The sequence below is a fragment of the Aedes aegypti genome, chromosome 3 (assembly GCF_002204515.2).
Source record: "Aedes aegypti strain LVP_AGWG chromosome 3, AaegL5.0 Primary Assembly, whole genome shotgun sequence".
NCBI lineage: Eukaryota > Metazoa > Arthropoda > Insecta > Diptera > Culicidae > Aedes > Aedes aegypti.
In genome coordinates this window covers 396,385,421-396,407,314 of record NC_035109.1, presented here as the reverse complement: position 1 = coordinate 396,407,314, position 21,894 = coordinate 396,385,421, and the positions used below count along the sequence as shown (strand labels likewise).

General features: G+C 37.7%; 1 protein-coding gene across 2 annotated transcripts; it reads left to right on the top strand.

Annotated features, from left to right (window-relative positions):
* Positions 1-4,105: 4,105 nt before the first annotated feature.
* LOC110679620 lies at positions 4,106-8,059 on the top strand. 2 transcript variants are annotated; one of them, XR_002502649.1, is made up of 6 exons: positions 4,106-4,256; positions 4,313-4,393; positions 4,961-5,138; positions 6,363-6,550; positions 6,609-6,777; positions 6,839-8,059. XR_002502649.1 is itself a non-coding variant. In XM_021854923.1 (6 exons), the coding sequence occupies exons 2-6, from the start codon at positions 4,748-4,750 to the stop codon at positions 7,282-7,284; spliced, it is 1,128 nt and encodes a 375-aa protein (XP_021710615.1). In that variant the 5' UTR covers positions 4,106-4,256; positions 4,313-4,747; the 3' UTR covers positions 7,285-8,059. The 2 variants fall into 2 exon arrangements, 1 of the variants encoding a protein (XP_021710615.1); XM_021854923.1 differs by having other exon boundaries at positions 4,313-4,894.
* The last annotated feature ends 13,835 nt before the right edge of the window (positions 8,060-21,894 follow it).

Below are 21,894 nucleotides of genomic sequence, written 5' to 3'. Positions count from 1 at the left end.
TACCAAGGCGGCTGCAGCTCCTCCTATGGTGATACATTATGCTCACTTTGTGGAGAAAACCAGGAAGGGTAGGTGAGGAAGGGCTGGCCGTTTTGTTTACAAACATCTGAGACAGGTAGTCGGACAATCGACTTCTGATTGGTTGGAAAAACAGTGTTGTCAATAATTATTCTAATACGGTCGCATCTGCTCCATGTGTGCTCTATACTTCTTTCTCTATTTTCTACAATTTCGTCCACACCTATGGCAGCACGGTTAGTTCAAGTTTCAGCATCTTGCGGGCCAGGCAGTAATGACTTCTGATTGGTTGGTGAAAAAGTGGTGTCAAACATTATTCTAATGCAGCCGCATCTGCGCGTAGCGTACTCTACTTTTATTTCTCTTTTTAACTATTTCGTTCGCACTATTGGCAGCACGGTTAGCTTCAGTCTGAGCGTTATCCAGACCAGGCAGTAATGTTTGTAAACAAAACGGCCTCCTAGCCATCTTCGCCAAGTGGGACCACCTTACTCTGGCTACAGAGTAAAATCCACACATCTTGATTCCTACTATTCTCTTCTTCCTCTCGCTTCAATATTTAACATTCACCTTCTTCCTTCTGACCCACAATCACTCTCATTCAGCATTACAAAAACAATGAACTAACAATAACATAACAAAATATGATGACTCTCATAACAAATCAACTATTTTAATTTTTCTACACACTGCAAAAATAAACACTTATATGATTTATAATAAACCCATTTATAGATATCCCCTACACTTTCTTCCTGGTATCACAACAGCTAGTCCAAATTGGTAGAGCATACAACATGGCTGGCCTGAAAATTTGTTTGAATATCAAAAGCTTGTCCTTAAGACAAAGTTTTGATTTTCTATTAATAAGGGGATAGAGACATTTTACATATTTGTTACATTTGGCTTGAATGCCCTCAATGTGATTTTATCTTTTTATCCAGCATGAACCCTAGATACTTAACTTCATCTGGCGAATTTATTGGAACCCCTCTCATCGTAACAACATGTCTACTTGAAGGTTTCAAATAAAGCGTTTTTGGTTTATATGGGAATGTTATTAGTTGAATTTTGGATGCATTAGGAGAAATCTTCCATTTTTGCAAGTATGAAGAAAAAATATCCAAACTTCTTTACAATCTTCTACAGATGACAACCATTCTTCGTACTTTGGCGGAGAGGCCTGTGTCATCCGCAAATGAAGATTTTTGATATCCCTGAGGTAACTCAGATGTAAAAATATTGTATGATATTGGTCCCAAGATATAATCCCAAAATGCTGCTTGAGGCTCACCAGCTCTTACAGGTAGTCTTTCAGATTTCAGATTCAGTTCTGATAATACTGCGGAACACGTTTTTGTCTCCAGCATCAAAATAGCTCTCTTTACTTAATTAAGGGTTGCTGAATCCATTGCCATTTACAGAAATATCATAGCACGTCTAGTTTTTGAGATATTGGTTGTTGAAAATTGCAAAACTTGACTATTTCAGCCAACTTGCATGCAAGTTTGCCAGCTTGTAAGGCAATTCATTTGCTTAATTTGCCACAGAATTCAAACTTTATGTATATAACAATACTTATCATCAAAGTTTATAATATTTTTTATGTGGAAATAGTTATTTATGCAACAAGTTGCAAAATGACGATTTTTTCAGCATGAGTTGTACATTTATCCAACGAGGCTCGCCGAGTTGGATAAATACAACGAGTGCTGAAAAAATCGAGTTTTGCAACGAGTTGCATACAACATTTTTTGCTATTACGAAAAATCGTTTAAGCTGGATCATTTCCAAAATCACAAACCAAAATTTCAACAGAAACCACGTGGGCGTACATCCATGTATTTTTCAATCGCGTAGGCTTCGACATAGTAGTATCTACGAATGTCACAAATTTTCTCGCTCACATCATACAGACAAGTGTTCTCTTTTGGAGAACCGAACAATTGTGCACAGTAGCGGGTTCTGCTGCCACTTCTACGAATGCTGGACGATGCGTTCCCAAACAAGAATTGTCAGATCGGTCTGAAAATGCAGTTCGCCTTAAATGGGTTTTTCTCGGTATCCATGCAAGATACCCTGTTTCGGAAGTAGGGCGTATTAGAGCGCATCCGGATGCGAATTGAATGCACCACTTCCGAAGTTAGGTATCTTGCAAACACACCAAAAAAATCGTAGATTTACACGTAACGTAATATTAGTCTCAATCATGCAAAGCCATTTCTCATGTATTATTCAATGACAAAACCTATAAACACATCTATTATCTACAACATTGTTACCAAAATCCTTAATATTGAACGCGAAACGTCTTCTCTCGAAGAATGTTGCATGCAAAACGGCACGGTTTACAGGATTTTCACGCTGAAAATTCAATCATAAATAATGCACATGGAATGACAAGCCGTCGATCCATCCATGTGCATTATTTTTGACAGAATATTCAGCGTAGAATCATGTAAAAATTCTTGTTTGCAATTTAACTTTCAAGATGCAAGAAAGCATGCAACATTGACGAATGTTGGATGGAAGATCATGAAATGTTTCAGTTTCACTCAAGTTTGCAAGCATTATCGAATGCAATGAGACAGTTTACATTAATAATCGTTGAATGTTCAGTTGCAACTTGTTTTACATGATTATCATAAAAATTTACGTGCCATGTAAATTTGAGAATTTTTTGCTGTGTAGATTCTGAGAAAAATCTAACTTCGGCGAGAAACTTATTCTAGCTTTTTATCGCGCCGACAATATCAACAGTCTTGTATCTAGATCGCACATCACATATAAAATCAGATGCTTTGTCAGAATAGACTGGGATATTTGGCCTTCCTGGGATAGACGCCTTCCAAACAGTACTGAAAAGCACTTTTCAGCATTGTTTTTTGGTAGGAAAAGCAGGCCATTTTATAGTGTATCTTGTCAATGAAAAGTTGATTGATTTGCAACGGAATCGCAAAAAGTTATGTTTTGATTGTTTAGAATAGTATTGCATTTTGTCATAAATAGAGAAACGAAAAATTTTATATGGAGACTGCAAGCATGTTGAAAAATATAGGTTTAATCTAAATTTAATCGTGAGATTCCAACCAAAATATATCTAGAACGAAAGTTTAAGTCCTCTTTTGCATGCTTGGTGGATAAGATCACAAAAAAGTTTGATGAAATATACTTAAAATTTAAGGTAAACATCAATAAAACCAATGTTTTATACAACCTTGGCGACCTGTAGCTAAAAATTGTGACGTGCTGGGAAATTTCTGAGAACGGCATCAGATTCAGCAACCCCTAATCTACTAAAGACACATAATTTGATCCTTGAGACACGCAAAAATGTCATTTTTGTTGCGCTGTGTAATTATCCTGAAAATAACTTTGAATTATTCTAACAATGTGTGTTGGAAAAAATGATTTTAAATTTTACAAACACTGTCGAATACCTTTTCTATGTCTAGAAGAGCAAGACTAGTAAAATAACCATCAGATTTGTAGGAACGTTTTAAATTTGTTACACGTCTTTCTGGCGTTACGCTTCAACTGCGACAAAGCTTGTTTCTCAGATAAGTGTTCTTATGAGCATTTGGCAGCATCCATTTATTACGTAACGGTAAAATTGGAAATTTTCGACCCCCTTCCCCCCCTCCGTAACGCTTTTTGTATGAAAATTTCAAATTTTTGTATGAGCCGTAACGCTTGAGCCTACTCCCCCCCTCCCCCTAGAGCGTTACGTAATTTGTGGATGCCGCCTTTCCACAGTTACACTGAAACAAATGTTGTAGTAATTATAATCATGACAATGTTGTTAACGCAACTATTTCATAATATTTTTATTTTGAATGAAATTATGTCTCTAATGACAACAATGTTTTTGAAATTACTATGTTGCTGAACTGTGATGTTGCGTAGTTTTAACCATATTAGTGTAGTTAAAAGCTATTCCTCTTATATTTAAATTGACTACTGCTTCAGTAATGGCTAACGAAAAATGTTCTCGATTTTACCATGTCCATGGTAAAAATAAGAACCTCGAGTGAGTAGATTTTAGCGTGCGTTTATATTTCGACCTCACTTGTTTACTTTAGGACGCCATTTGCCGTGCACCGGTCAAGTTGTTTTGTTTGTTTATTTTTTAATATGTTATTGATGTTAATTAAAATGTAAAATGAAGCAGGAAAGTGATAATAATAAGCTTGAAGTTATCGTTGATGAAATTCTTGAAGATCCGGAGTTAATTGATGGTATGCATGATTGTAATCGGAAATGGAAATCAGATATTATTTCTTCGATTTTTCAGTCCGTGATGAAAATCCAGCGCTCCGTGAATTGATAGTTGAGCAGTGGAAGTTGGATGCATCGGTTTACTCTATTTTGATCGGTAAGTTACAAGTATTGTTACATTCCAAGAGTTTCTTCAACGTTTTCTATAGGACATGGTGTTACCGTGTCATACCTTGCGGTCATCGACGAAGCGGCGCTAGCGGATATTTTTTCAGTTTTGAAATGGACGGGTCATAAGCACGCCCTGCGAGCAAAACTGCAACACTGGGAGGAAAGTGCTCTATACAAGCCGGAACAAACGAGTAGCTGCTCCCATTCCCCAGGCCCTTCGACGCATGGTTCAATACGAGGTCCAACACATCCTCTTCTGTCGACATCGGTCACATTAAGTCTCCTAGAGGACATTCTTGAAAGAAATGAGAAGGGGAAGATTGTGACTCAGTTCTACCGAATGCACCAACGGTTGGATGCTCAGCACAGGAAACATTTGGCACACACAGTAGTGGATTATTATATCGCAAACGAAACCTACTTCCGGATACCAGATATGGCTCGATTCGCGCAATGTATTGCAGAGAAATTTCCACCAGAGCTCCCAGTAATTTCTCGAATTGTAAACCGTTATTTACATTTCTAATTTTATATTAATCTAATCTATTCACAGGAAGTGTACTTCAACCCACGGGACGCAACGATCAATAAAAAGCATCCATCCGGAATTCTTTATGATCGGTTTCACAATCGAAACAAACAGCATCTACTGCAAAGCAAACAGGAGAAGAAAAATCCTATCGATAACTGGAAAATCTTTAAAGCAAAAGCTCTGATACTGCCGAAGGAAGGTAATGACAATCACTAAAGGTAAGATACAGTAGAGTGAAAGTGGTTATATCATCGAATTTCTAAAAGATTATAGGATAAGGAACTATCTTGCATTTTTTATTTTGATACAGGGCTGGTAGCGACTCAGTGTCTTAAAAATAGGAACTTTTTAAACCTCTTGCCTGATAAAAGAGACCAAAGAGGAATCAATCAAACGAAGGAGTTTGTTTGTTTGTTTTGTGGAATAACCTCACGCATTTTTCTAAGGAATTTCTTCTATAATTTTACTTCAGAGAACTCAACAATACAGTTACTCGGAAATTCCATCAGTAGTGCCTACAGAGATTAATTTAGATATTTCCATAGTCCTTCGGGGTTTATCTGTTGATTCTTCCATCAATTCTTGTAACATTCTCCAAGACTAACATACAGAACATCTTCAAAAAACCCAACCACAGAGATGCATTCCGGAATTTCTTACGACATTCTTCGAATCTTCTAGGGTTTGTTTAAGATTGGACTAGAAATTTCTTTAAGGATACCTTCATTAATTTCTCCAAAGATTCCTCCTAAGATTTCCTCCAGTATTTTTTTTTTCAAACAATTCGTTCAAGAACTTTTCCAAAAATGATAAAATAATTTCTTAAAAATTACTGGAGGTAAGTTGGAGTGCTCAAGGATTTGATGAAGCAAATTATGAAGAACGTCCTATAAGCATCTTTTGAAAAATCACTGGAAGCATTTATAGGAGAATTAGTAGAGGAATTAATTTCTAGAGATCTCTGAAAAAAATCTTAACGAATCAGTTGATTAGTTGTATAACATTCTTTGAAGGTTTTTTTTTTGAGCCTGTATGATTTTGCATCAGAATTCATTGCAAGCTATTGTTGCAAAAACAATAAGCTGAAGTAAATCAGAAGTGACAAGAATATGATTTGCTCCTATGTGTACACTAGCCATAAAACAGTATGGAATCGCTTTAATGAATATTGCAACACTCGTGTTGAATATTGCAATACCACTTATCGTTATTGCTTACTGGCGATTCTAAACTGTTTTAATGTATATTGAAATTGAGTGTTGCAATACTCGGGGAAGTGATTCCATTCTTTTGGCCGGTAGTGTATGTTTATAAAATATTTATGTACATTGATAATGCACCACTTTTCACGTCCACTACTGTACCTTATCATTTTAGATTGTGTGATATTTATTTTAATTTAAATATATATTATGTATTTCAGAAATCAAAAGGCAAAGTTCCATTAAAACATGGCTCCGAAATAACAAACATCCAGCAGAAAAAGTCACGGACCTCTGGCGAGAATCATTTTTACTACGCATGCGGGAAATTGTGGAGGAGACAGACGTGAATAAGGCTCACGTAGTTGCTGAGTGGCCAAGACTAACTGATGAAGACGGCTACCTATTGGTATGTTTTATGCTGCTCGAAACACATTTTTCCACAAATCTAATCTCCTTTGATGTAGATTGATGCTGACTTTGAACAAATTTACCGGTATGTGGCTACCTCTAACTTTTTCGACGACTGGGAATGTTTTGTTCCACGCTACCTGGAGTATATTGAACTGAACGGCTTGAAGGATGACTACTCGCGTCAATTACTAACACATCTGGAATCGCAATCTGTGGCAAAGGGTAAGCTAACATGTTTAACAACTTTGAAACAATTTCAAAATCAAATATTTGATTATTCTAGACACTCGTGACTTCATTTGCTGTACCATTTTCCATGGTCTCGTTAAGCCTGTCCGTACTTCATCACGGAAACTGCCAACTATCCTCCAGGCACAAACTGAAATGTGCTATGCTTGTGCGACTGACGAAGAGTTCATCGAAGCTGTAGAATCATTACGAAGCGAACATTCGAATGACATTCCATTCGCACCGCGCATATTCGTAGTGGGCCAGACGGATAAACTAACAGGATTCTACGTAGTAACTTCGAAACTCCAATACAAACTACCAACTTTTTTGCGGTGTGTGGATATAGCAGTGAAATTGAAATTCGCCCATAACTACGACTTTCCAGAAAGCTGTGAGTTGTTCTGGTGTTTTATCGCAAAACACTTCTACAGCATCAATTTCTCTCGAAAGGCGAAAAATAGTCAACTGCTTCAATTTTTTGCGTACCTGAAAGACTAAAGGCCGGCAGCATGAATTGTCACTTATGCCAATGCCCGTACGATTCAATTCAACACGTCTTCGATCATTTGACAATCCATCACAGTACTCCAACGACATTCAAGTACACGTGTACAGCATGTGTACCATCAGCTTTATTCCAGAATTTGCACCGATTCAAACGACACGTCAAGGCGAAACATTCTAATTTGTTTCAACCGATTGATGCTGATCGAACCAGCCAGCATCCTGCTGTGAACAACATTGCACCGAATTCAATTGATCCCGATATCGATGCAGAGGATAATGTACATCATAATTTGTCCAGCACAAACATCGATGAAGCTCCGAACGAAAATGAACTTGAAGAGAAAAATGTAGATGGAACCTTAGGGGATGCTGAGATTTTAGATATAAGAAATTCATTAAGAGAGAATTTTCTAAACTTTAGCTTAGGTTTGCATAACAAACATAATTACACACGAAAAGATGTTACCAACTTGCAGCAGTGTATAACTGATGAAATCGTAAAACCTATATGTGATGCATTGCTAAAAATCGCCCCAATCAATAATACAGCGATAGGTATAGATGATTTGGTTAATGATATCTACCACCCGTTTGAGTTTATTGCAACAGAACAGAAACTTAATACCACACTACAAAATTTGAACTTAAACGATTCTTTACATGTAATCAATTTCACGGATGAAGACAAAAATGTAGTTTCGAAGGGATGCCTTATGCCCATCAAACAACAGTTCAAGCGATTTTTTGAGAGTGGAAACGTTTTTAATGAAACTATCAAGAATATGACATTACTAGAAGAGAGCAAAGAAATTGAAAACGTCGTCAATGGCACGCTATGGAAAACTGTACGAAATCAATTCACGAGTGGAACAGTAGTTCCGTATTTTTTGTATTCTGATGAAGTGGAAATAAACGATGCTATTGGAGCTCACTCAGGTACTCATAAGGTAACCGGTCTGTACTACAATTTCCCAACGATACCGACACATTTTTTGTCACGCTTGAAGAATATATTTGTCGCCGGTTTTATTAAAGCAATTGATATAGCACGTCTTGGCCCATCTTCAGCACTCAAAGAGTTGGTAGATATGTTAGTTCAACTGGAAACCACTGGAATTGATCTAGTAATTGATGGTCATGAGAAACGTGTATATTTTGTAATGATGGGTATTTTGGGAGACAATCTAGGGATTAACACACTCATGGGGTTCGCAACCTCCTTCAGCTCACTCTTGTATTGTAGATTTTGTACTCAGACGAAATACGAATCACAAACATCAATCAATCTTGATCCAAATCGATATCGCACAAAACAGAATTATGAAGTTGACGTCCATAAGAGTTTCAAGGAATCAGGAATAAAAGAGGTTTCTGTTTTCAATAATTTGAAACATTATCACGTGGCTGAATTTGCCATAGTAGATGTAATGCATGATTTTTATTCTCACGGTATATGCAGCTACGACATTTCTCTTGTTTTAACCTACATGATTCAAACTTTAAAAATATCATTGCAAACAATAAATTACAAAATACAGATGTTCGACTTTAAGGAAACAGAAAACAGGAACACTTTCAAGACAATAACCCGGGAACATATTAAAAACGCTAATTTTAAAATGACAGCTAGAGAAATGATGCTTTTTATCCATTATTTTCCGCTAATATTTGGTGACGTGATACCTGAAAATGATAACGTTTGGAATTTTGTACTATCGTTAGTTGAGCTCACTGCTTTGGTTTTGTTACCTAAATTCAATGACGAATTACTCAATGTCCTAGAAAAACAAATAGAATATCATCATTTTCATTATAGAAAGCTTTTTGCTGAACCACTCAAACCCAAATATCATATTTTGCTTCACTATGTTCAAACCATTAGAAAAATAGGGCCTCCAAGATACACGTGGAGCTTCCGGTTTGAGGCATTTCATCAGATTTTCAAAAAATATTGTAGAAATATAACCTCCAGAAGAAACATTTGCTTCACATTATGTACAAAGGCAAAAATGATATTCATTCATGACATTGAACACGAGAATAATTTCAAAGATCCTATAATATACAAAAATCCAATCAGCTTACGATCGATCGACTTACCATACTTTGCGAAGCTAGATTTGACAAATGAACTATTAACATTAAATTTTAAAGCAGTTTCGACAGTGACGTACAAAGGCACTGAGTACAAGGTTGGTCAGTTCTTGACAAGTTCCGTGCACAATATGAGACAAGTTAAATTGTATGAAATTAAAGATATATTAATTACTAACGACACAGTAAACGTTGCCTGTCAACAGTGGAGCGTAGAAGAATATTCTCATCATTTTGCGTCATTTAAAGTTAGCAAACCCTTAGAAGTGTATTGCATACTGCTCGTGGATACGTTTGATGGGCCACCGATTCATGTATATAACATTAAAGGAAACAATTATATAAGACTGAAGAAATATTTTGTATGAGTAGTTAAGACAATCTGTTTCAAACCATGTGAAAGACAAAATTTCGAACGAAAATAAAATTTTATGTGATGTTATAACTTTATTTATTCAGATCAAGGTATACGCATTATACATTCAGATTTGAGTTTTTGCTGAATACCAATAAATAATTCATATCCACTATATATTTTGCACAAAGTCTCAAATCTGAATGCATTATGCGTGAACCTTGAAGTCATATACAATAATTTCAGGTATTGAAGCATTTAGTCAATTTTACTACACGGGTCTCTTCGTTTTAAATACAATCTGTGGTTCAAATTTTAACTTCGATTTGTATTTATGATTACCATGCTCTCAAAGTTGAATTTACTACACAAACTTTGTATTACAAATGCAAGAGATGGTTGAAAAATTAACTTTCTTTGCTCATCAACCTAACTATGAAACATGGTAATTTTGACAGTTTACCTCATGAGCCGTCGCCATGGTAAAAAAACCACACATTGTGTTTGAAATGAACGCAATGGGTAGTCTGCACAAAAAAAGTGGTGCTGTGCATTTAATTCAAACCATCAACATGGTATTTTTTACTACAACGCAGTTTTCAGTGTATTAACTGAGAGCTTTCTTTGCGATTGACCATTTTTGCATGTGTATATAGTGTGGCAGGTACGAAGATAATCTATGCCATGGGAATCGGAAAACATTCCTTTACGAAAAGATCCTCGACCAGCGGGATTCGAACTCACGACCCTCAGCATGGTCATGCTGAATAGCTGCGCGTTTACCGCTACGGCTATCTGAGCCCCTACACGTAAAAGTTGGTTTGCGGCACTCATTTTCAATTCACATCCAGTGGCGTCGGTAACGTGCAGACAAAATATGTGCAATTTAAACCCGACGTCGAAATTGAATTAAACTTGTTTTTTTTTGTTCTTCAAGGAACGCGAATGTTCCGAATTTGCAGAATCTGCCTGCAACATTTTGATGATTTTTATTACCACTGCGATGGTATATCGAAATATTTTAGACAATCGCGTTCCGTGGATTTTTCTTTCAGAGCACAAGAGTTCGCCAACAAAAAAAATCCTAAGGACCATTTCAATTTGCTTATTTCGGAGTTTAATCTTTGCTGTTGATTATTTAAGAAACCGTTTCGTCGTCTCCGTTGGCAAACCATTTGACGCAAGCTAACTTCGGCCATCGTTGTTTTGTTCCTTATCCATTGCAAGCAAACATGGCACGTTCTAATGGGTCATATTTACCTTCCGTTCCGTGGGCGCCATTCCAATGCTAATCTGATACCCAGGTGAAGGTTAAGGTTAAGGTGAAGGTGAATACTGTTCTTTGTGTATGTGGACTTACCTTCCACCTCCCACACTCCCCCCTCCCCACATTTTCTATAGGGACGTTTAGCTGGGTTCTATTGTTGTTCTGGTGCTGCCCCACTTTGGCGAACTTATTCCGCATCAAAGGCACGTACAGACTAGCGTCGCTCACGATTGTTTGGCTTACATTTGCTGCTTCAGAGTACTCACAGCGCAAAAGTGAACAATAATAAACAACCCCAGCTCGGGGGGCGGACTGCCGTCGCGGTTCTTCATATCTTCAGAAGACGGGTTTGCTTTGTGAACGGAAATTTAAGGATCCGGTTTCCTCGGGAAAAAAAAACGAAAACATCGTATTGTATGCTGATAGCTGACAGCAATTCTGTGGATATTGGTACAACTATCACCCAATGTAGGACGGTAATTGGTACCACCGCCATTTTACGTCACGGCGGCGCGGAATGAGGTACCATCGACGTGCCATACGCCGATCAGTATATTTTAATGCCAGTGCACAATATATTTCGAAAATGATGATAACGTGTCAAAAAAACTACTTTTTCGTTGCTCTAGGAATTTCTGCAGAGATTCTTGAAAAGAATTACTTAAGGACATATAGGAAGGAATCCCTGTCATGGCAGTGAAAATGGCTTCCTCACATATACAAACACATTTCTGGAAGTCCACATTATTTCTCAAAATATTTCACTTACCTACACTAAGTTCACTCCCAAATTGCTAACGAGACATCAGAACACTATTACTTTACGATTTCCGTAGTTTTAACACTAGTAGCTGGTGGAAATTTCATGAACCGTGCTAATTTTCAACACGGACGTTTAACTTTGCTACAGTTGTTTACACTTATCCGCCTGCGAACGAAGAACACTTTTCGTCTAATTTTACCACTTTCGATAAACATAGAACCTCCTACACAGTTTACTTTCACTACTTGTTAATTAAAGAACAATTACTAGTGGATTTCTGATGAAAACAACTTAAAATTTCACCAAACCGTGCTAAAAACAATCACTTGATCACAGCATTTCGCTTTTTTTATTTTTCTAATTTCACGCCGGCTGCTCGCTTGCAGGGCTGTCAGATACGTTGATGGTTACGTACGACATCAAGCAATCTTATTTAGTCGAAGGGGAAAAGACTCAAATTGAAGTAGCGATTACTGGCAACAACGTCTTATCAATTATAACTTCACTATTACCAACAAATAGGAGAATATTTTTTGTGTACCATTACTTTTATACATTTATTAGTACATTCAAAGGAGTTTCACCTTAAAAGATTTCTTCCTTAGTCTAGAGTCCACGGCCACAAAGCAAAGCCATGCCGTAAGTGTCTAGGTTCGATTCCTGGTCGATCCACGGTCGATCCACGATTTTTTCGTAATGGACAACTCCTTGACTTCCCCGAGCATAGAGTATCATCGTGTTTGCCTCACGATATACGAATGCAAAAATGGCAGCTTAGACAAAGAAAGCTGTCAGTAATAACTGTGTGCTCATAAGAACACTAAGCTGAGAAGCAAGCACTGTCCCAGTGGGGACGTTATGCCTTCATCAAGAATTTGCCCAAGAATTCCCCCATGGGTTACATTCAGAATCCTTTAGGTGATTATTTCAAGGCGGCCTCATTTTAATCCTCGAACAATATATCCTGAAGTACCTTCAAGGATATCTCCATGAGCTTCTCTTGAATTTACTACAAGAATTAATTTTTATAAGAGTTCTTACATGGTTTGCTCCTGAATTTTTTCCAGGAATACCTCAGAGTATGCTACCAAGATACAGATTTCTCCAGGTATATCATCAAGGATTCCTCGAGTAATATATCTATGAGCACTTCATAAATTTGTTTAGAAATAATTCTAGGGCTTTAACCAGGATTTTTCCTTGAAACTCCTTAATTAGATCTTCTATAAATTTCGATGAAGATTCCTTTTATATTTCCTTTATAGATGAATCTACAGAGTGCCTAACTAAATAAATGATCGTAAAAATATGGGTCATTCCATACCAAGTGTAGCACGTGTGATCATCACCGATCTCAGCTATTTTTTTTTTAACTTGAAACATGTGGAAAACCAAATATTTATGCTAATCGTCCCAGTGATTGCGAATTAGACAAAACCCATGATTTTGCATACATTTTTCAATTAATAATTTCGAAACTATCAGGCATAGATACATTCGGCACATTTGAATCGTATAAGGTATAGGTTCCGAAACTTTTCGAACAAGTGACTCACCTAGCCGTCATATATATTCTTCGTGACCCAAAAGGTGAAAAATATTGAGAAATCGTTAATTTGTTTTTCATTCATATTTCATATGGAACAAGACATGCATCAAGCACGTTTAAATTACAGAGTTCACGATGTTTCTAATATTTCAATGCCACTTATATTGCTAACATCGAAATATTCTTTTCCATCGTTATACCGTTTTGACTCATATTCCGAACACTTAATGCCAACAGTGACTTCAAATGCATCTGATAGGCATAAATTAGCTGATATTTGTGAACATTTTAATTTCTTCACAAAGTCTAACTGCTATTTGTTGGGCTTGCTGATGAAATTGTTTATTGAAACTTGTTCAGTATTGTTTTTACGTACAAGTATGGAACAAGATTTTAATTCAAATACCGAACACTGTATTCATTCTGTCTTATATTCCGAACACCTTAATTCAAATTCCGAACAGCACGAATAAATCATATTCAAATGAATTATTTTGCAAATAAATTCATCTCAGTTAGTTCTATTGGTCTCTAACTAGAGAATCATCACTACTCCCGAGGTATAAAATAGATTGGTAGACGTTGAAAATGAATTGCAATTGACTGCCATTTCCGGGTTAATTGATGACATATTTCAGCGAAACATTTCAACCAAATCGCCATACAAAAACCGAGTGTTCGGAATATGAGTCTGTTCGGAATTTAAGACAAAACGGTACCACAAAATATTTAAAATTATTGATTAAATTGTTGTATGGTTTTGAAGTTTGTCACATAAACTTCGTCATCTTTCCAAATTGTTTTCAGTAGCGTAGATGCGAAACACTGCACTATATATACGTAATACTTTTGTAATATAAGAAATAAGTTTTGTTTCTAACAAAAGATTTTGACAGCTGGGTTCAATCGCTTACAGTTTCATTTTTTAGCATCGTTATTCAGATGTTTCAATCAGAACTCATTCTAAAAAAATAGAATGCATTTTGATCATCGGTTCCAAATCATTTTCAAGCACACTGGAAAAAATCTTGAAATAGACAAAAAAAGAACAGTTTCAAACCTTTTGTCACAGTTCGAGGAGAAATTCCAAAACAATTATTGAGATGTTTTTCGTGACCCACCAGAAAGAAGCTAACAAATCTCTGGGGGTCGCGACCTACAGTTTAATAAGTCGATTTTTTATATAAAATGCGAAGAAATCTTGTATTTTGACGAAGAATGTATTGCCTAAATGCAAAATTCAGGTACCCTTGGCTGATAAAGAACTAAGCAAATAAGAAAATAAAAGAAGTTCACAAAAGTGTTTCCAGGTTACATATTTTTAGGTGAATTATTGAAAATAATTTTAATCTTTAACAGCATGAAATAAATAAAAAGCTCTTATTATTCCAAATTATATTTGAACGTACACGGGAAAAAATTCTGTGGTAATTATTACTATTGTAGCTGACTACGCCCATTCTTGAAACTACCATGGAATTTTAGACCATTTTACTATGTTTACGGTATATCCCACCATATAACTGGTACATTTGACAGAAGTAATTTACAACAATCTGATTTCGACTACATACATGTGAGACTAACTGAGACTCACGCTGATGCTGCTCTATAGGCTCACGGCAGAACCAAGACTCCCGGTTAACTAGCTCAGTAGCATGAGACCCCTGAACTGTGTCGCAGGGTCGGCATGCTACTGGGTAATTCGGAGGGGCTACGCGGAACAACGGGTGCAGAAACTATGGAATTTTTAAAGATTATAATGAACTTGAATGTGGGTTGCAATTAAAAGGGATTTATTCAACTTTACTAATATGGGGTTTATTGGGCTATTGTGGGAAATTCTAGGGCTAGATGGTTTCCGTTGTTCGGTACGTACCGGTGGTGTTGCTGGACGACGTTGGCGAGCGCTCGCAGATGGTTCCGTGGCTTGGTGTTCTGGTGAGTTGGTTCGGTAGCTTGGTCTTCTGGAAGATGGCGGTTTTCTAGCTTGGGCACGCACAAAGCAATAGTGGATTACTTTGGCAGGGTACAATGGCGGCTTGCCACTGTACGGCTACTAAAGTAGCTTGGGGGTCTACGGCGTTCCCTTCGTTGACGCTATCGACGGACCACGGACGAGACCGTATTGGCCACGCCGAGAAGGGTTCTCCTTGGTAATTAGAACCGTGCGGTTCGAGAAGAGCTCAGTGGCGGATACGGAGCCGGAGAGCACAGGTTCAAGACTCAGCTTGACCTATCGTGCAGCGTGAGGCTGTGGTAATCAAAGATTACGCAAAAGCAAGAAAAAAAGGTCCTGAACGAACTATGGCTGGCACTACTGGTCGTTCACTGCCGTTTCACAAATGGTTCAACTCACTCACGACTTACTATCACTGACGCCGGATTGCTAATGAGCAATGGTTGACTCCCTAAGTCTTACAAAGCCCTCCTTTTCCTTCCAGTTTTCCAATCGTTCCTTATCCCTCCATTATCCTTCCTTGTAGGTCGCTCACCACCCATCCAGTTCTATTTTCGCCCATTTTACCACAGTTGATTTCTTCGCCCTTTTCTACCATCGAGCCCCACTATGTTCCACAAAACATGTAATTACCATCTGCTTATCCTACTATCACAAACATTTTATCCTACTAATTCTACTAACCCAACACTAACAAAATCTATAAAAAACACTACAGTTTCTCAACAACATGCACAAATTAAAAAACAATCATGAGATTTTGTAACCAAACGGTTACACATGGTAAAATCGAGCGCATTTCTGGTCTGCTGAAAATTACCGGTGCGAGCGCTTAAGACAGGGCTGCCCAACGTACGGCCCGCGGGCCGCATCCGGCCCGCGACTCCATTTTATGCGGCCCGCGGAGGGTTCGAAGATTCTTCTTATATTTTGCCTGCTGAATATTCTACCAACCCAAAGTTAGAACATACCAAGCCTATTTAATTTTCAATTTAGTTTCAATATCATATTCTAGCATAGTAATTATTTAACTTGTTTTGTTTTTTAACCTTCTTAGATATTGAATTGTATGGATGATTCAAATTCAAAATCTCCAATTCGGAGTGTTTCAACAATGTTTCTACCATGACTTCCTTCTACATTCATTCATTCGACATTTATCCTTGATAGGATTATAGAAAAGGCGGGCATTTTACAAAATCTTGAACAGGATTTTTTAAGAATTCTGGACACGACTTTCGTGGGTAAAGCTGAGTATGCTGTTTCGCTCGAGAAAAGTAAAGCAATTCCTTGAGTGGATGGGTCAAAAAAAATCCTTTAGGGAGCCCCACTTGAAATGACATTTTTTCTCAACTGAGTACTCCGATTAAAGAAATGTGATTTTCTTTACCATTTCATGCAAGTTATTTCCCACGCATCGAGATAGGCGATTACTTTTCTTGTGAGCAGCAAATCAGTCTTAACATTGGCAAGATTCTCACAGAATTTTTAACAGGATTCCAAAGCCAGGATTTTCAACGAACTCAATACATTTATTATTTATTTAGTTGGTATTACATCAATTTATTTGATAAAATCTCGTTAACGATGTTACGCCAATTTACTCGGTCCATGGCTGTGTCTCTCCAACTTCGATTTTGGCCCACGTTCTCCAGATCTTGTTGCACCTGATCAAGCCACCTCGCTCGCTGTGCTCCTCGCCTTCTTGTGCCAACCGGATTCGACGCGAACACCATCTTTGCAGGATTGTTGTCCGGTAGTCTTGCAACATGCCCTGCCCAGCGCACCCTTCCGGCTTTCGCAACCTTCTGGATACTGGGTTCGCCGAAGAGCCTAGCGAGCTCGTGGTTCATTCTCCGCCGCCACACACCGTTTTCCTGTACTCCGCCAAAGATCGTCCTAAGCACCCTTCGTTCGAACACTCCAAGTGCTTGCAGGTCCTCTTCCAGCATGGTCCATGCTTCATGTCCATAGAGGACCACCGGTCTTATAAGCGTTTTGTACATGGTACATTTGGTGCGAGGGTGAATCTTTCTCGACCGCAGCTTCTTCTGGAGCCCATAGTAGGCGCGACTTCCACTGATGATGCGTCTCCGTATTTCACGACTAACGTTGTTATCAGCCGTTAACAAGGATCCGAGGTAGACGAACTCATCAACCACCTCAAAAATATCCCCGTCTATCGTAACACTGCTTCCCAGGCGGGCTCTGTCGCGCTCGGTTCCGCCTATCAGCATGTACTTTGTTTTTGACGCATTCACCATCAGGCCAACTTTTGTCGCTTCACGTTTCAGGCGGGTGTACAGATCTGCCACCGTTCCAAATGTTCTGCCGACAATATCCATATCATCCGCGAAGCAAACAAATTGGCTAGATCTTGTGAAAATCGTACCTCGGTTATTGAACCCGGCTCTCCGCATGACACCTTCTAGCGCGATGTTGAACAGCAGGCACGAAAGTCCATCACCCTGTCGAAGTCCCCGGCGGGATTCGAACGAACTGGAATATTCACCCGAAATCTTCACGCTATTCTGCACACCGTCCATCGTTGCTCTTATTAGTCTTGTGAGCTTCCCGGGAAAGCTGTACCCGTCCATTATTTTCCATAGCTCTTTGCGGTAACTCAATACATAATTTCCTAGAATCCTGGGGAAGATTACAACATAACGCTATGTAACATTTTGCCAGAACACAAAACGAATTTGTAATAAAAATATGAGCAGGTTTCTTTTGAAATACTTTTTAGAATTTTCAAAGAATTCTAGGTGGCATTTCATAATAATTATTGAGTGAGATTCTGAAGGAATCCTAGGCACCACTCTTGTAATATCTTGGACATTCTGACCAGGATTTTCGTAAAAGCGTGATCAGAGTTTTATCATTCCGGTTCATGCTAAGAATATTAAGTCGGATTCTGACAAAATTCGGAGTACAATTGAAAAAAATCCCTAGTATCAATCTCACAGGATTAAAAATTTCTAGGATAGATTCTATTCTAAATATTATGGACTATATTATCATATTATTTTGAAAGGGATTTTCACAATGTCCAGCAGAATGCTTAATTACTGTTAAGCTTTTTTTTAATATTTCTTCAAATGAAATTGACTCCATTCACTGATTTTTGTCAGGTTTTTTGAACTTCATTTACAGGCTTTTGTAAGACTTCATGGGAATATTTGTGCGTTTAAAAATGTGGCCCGCGACACAAAATCATTTCTGCGATTTGGCCCGCGGTTCAAAAAGGTTGGGCAGGCCTGGCTTAAGATAACCCCCTAAAATAGTAGTTCTTACCGCACAATTTTTTTGCGTGTATCAAGTTGTATTATTTTTATAAATTAAAGATGTTTTATTGATGATCTGGCAACACTGGTGTGAACTTTTTCATGTATATTGTTCATTAAGTTCCTAAACTGCCCAGAATACCTTTGCATTGCATTGAGCACTAAAATCTGACATTGATCACTAAAAAGATTGACTCAAAACATCTCGGGAAGAGATGTTAAAAGGAAAAAGATGATCGACTCTTTAGTTTGCCATATATTTTGCCGACGACACGCTATTCAAGTAACACTGCTGCCATCTGTTGAGTTAAAAGCGCGTAAACATTATATTCAGCTAAATTCAAATTATCGTGCAATCAAAATATGAAAAGTGGAAGAAATCAAAACAACCACGCTTAAAAAATGTTACACAGAAGTGAGTACGACTCACATAACATCAGGCTCTTCTGGACCAACACAAAGCTTGAGTAATTTTTATACATACTAAAAAATGTTCATGTGCTGGTTTTTTCTTCTTTTTCTCACATTTTATGCTATTAAGAGATGATTGACAATATCGGACATCCCCGTTTCAGTTGTGTACCTTTTTTCAAGCGTGAATATCATAAACGAACACTTCAACATCTGGTGGTCACTAGGAGAACGTTGCATATTAGTTAGCTTTTGACTCAGCAGAGCGGCGCTATTCATGTCGCCATAAAAGACGAGAGTCGGTTATCTTTTTCCTTCTAACAATCTTTGATGCTTCGCTTATAAATTGTGAGATAAACATGATGGAATCGAAATTGTTGAAATAGACAAACAGTATCCAACTTTTTTTTTTTGATTTTCTGAGTGATTTCCTTAATCTAATAATCAAAGATATAAATTGACGACTCTGTATGGAATGATTAATACTCAAGTACCGTTTTGACTCATATTCCGAACACTTAAGGCCAACAGTGGCTTCAAATGCATCTGATTGATATAAATTGGCTGATATTAGTGTAAATTTGAGTTTCTTCACAAAGTCTAACTGTTAGCTGTTGGGTGTACCAATAATAATGTTGATTTAATTAGTTTTATTATGGTTTTTACGTAAAAGTGTGGAACAACATTTTGATTCAAATGCCGAACACTGTGTTTATTCTGTCTCATATTCCGAACACCTTGATTCAAATTCCGAACAGCACGAATAAACAGTATTCAAATGAATAATTTCGCAAATAAATTTATCTGAGCTGATTCTACTGGTCTCAAACTAGAGAATCATCTCCCGCGGTATAAATTATATTGGAGACGTTAAAATTGAATTGCAATTGACTGCCATTTCTTTGTTGTTTGTTGACATATTTCAGCGAAACATTTCAATCAAATCGCCATTCAAAAGCCGAGTGTTCGGAATTTGAGACAAAACGGTACATGAATTTTCTTAATCGGTAGTGTCATTGAAGGCTGTTGTTACCGTTGGAGCATAAAATCTTTATTAAGTTTGCCGAGAATAAACGTATTAAAATAGTCCGTAAAAATTGTAACGTTCTAGAGTGTTATTTGTTATTAAAATACTATGTACAAAACATTTACCTAAACATTATTAAAATAATTAGCTAGGAATAAAATAAGAGCATGCACACAGAATAAATTAAATAAAAACCAATTTCTTCAAAATGTAACATTAAGAACAAAGTTTGTAAAACACAATTAGTACACAACACAGAACACATTAAAAGCTGCTTGATGGTTGCGTTATGAGGTATTGTCGCGAGTTTCATAAAGGACGGCTAAAAGGAGATGGAAAAAGGGAATATCACACAAAAAGGTAGGCTACTGGGTACATTGGACAGAAAACTCGCTCTCTTTCATACCGTGACCGCCAAAGAAGGAAGTTAGCTCTTAGCGCAAATATCCAGAGATCCACCTCGAAGATACTAGTTCGCCCATTAAGTCTCGGTGAAGTTGGAAAGTTTTAGTGGCGGTTTGTCCATTCAAATTAGCCGTTAAGTTTGCGAATCAGGTATGATGGTTAATGTCCATGTACATGTGCCCTATTATGTTTGCCCAGTAGCACCCGTAAATCTAACCTCCAAATGATGTCCCTTTGTGTGATTAGGACCCAATAACGCTTGACCTAAAAGCCTGGTCCGTGGACCGAAACCTACTCTGGTCCAGATCAGGGCTGTAAAGCGGGAAGGTCTACCAGATTGAACATCGGATCCCCTTCCAACGTCGAACGAGGTTATTCCCGACAGGAACCTCAGCCTATAGTCCAGATTCAGGCGTTGTACCTCCACGCTGGATAGAACCCTAACGGATATTGGTTTACAAGCCCATTAGTACGTCCTCAAGCACCGCATTTGCCATCCTGACCAGTAGCAGCCGTATAGAAGCCGGCCGGCCAACCACCTGTACCCACACAAATCCACATATAGTGAGTAATTCTAAGAAAGCTGTGTAAAACTAGTTTAGAGTGTTTTGCCATTTATTGAGCCTTGATTAGCCTCTCGTCTAAAGCCGACCCTGCGAGCGAAAAGCTCTTACTCTAGCTTACGGGTATTCGAACGCTATAAAGGGGTCATCCGCCTCCCAAGTAACACTGTAAATGCGGGAAATAGAACATTTTTCTACAGTAGTTTTGGGATGCCTTTAGCAACGGGTATTTTGCTATTTTCAAGGCATTTTGCCCACAGCAGCAATAGGCGTGAGTTTCACTGGCTCCGCTGACTCTGATTTGCTGCGCTTGCCTACTGTAGTGTGAATTTCAGAACTTTTCCCAACCCTGCTTCCAAGAACAACACCAGGTTTATGTTCGGAGTTTAGGTTAAGACTTGTCTTTGAGTTTTCCAGTAACTAGTTAGATTTCAAATGTATTCAATTATGCATTATTCAATGGTACGATTTTTTATTGGATGCGAAAATGTTTGTTTCAAAGATCTTTTCATGAATGAGTCTTGGAATTTCTCGCTTAAGTTCTCCAGTAGATCTTTAGAAAAAAACTTATTATTTTTGTGAACCTTCACCAGTAAAATTCTAAACAATCAAGCAGAAATTATCCAAAAAATATATTTAAAAAATACAGAAAGAAACCTTTTTTTAATGGCAACTACTGCAGGACTTTTTCAATTGACCACTTTAGAAACTATCCGTTCCTGTAAGGATTATTTTAAAAACTTTATTAGAATATTATTTTAGGAACGGCTAAGATGGAAGCTTCTTCTTTAATTTCTCAACGGTCTTTCCATGATTTTTTTGAAACACGTAGCCTAAGAAAATTTGCGGGGATTTGGCAAATAATACTGCATGAATTCTGTCAAAAAATTGTCTAAGTTTTTATACAAAAAGGAATTCCGCCA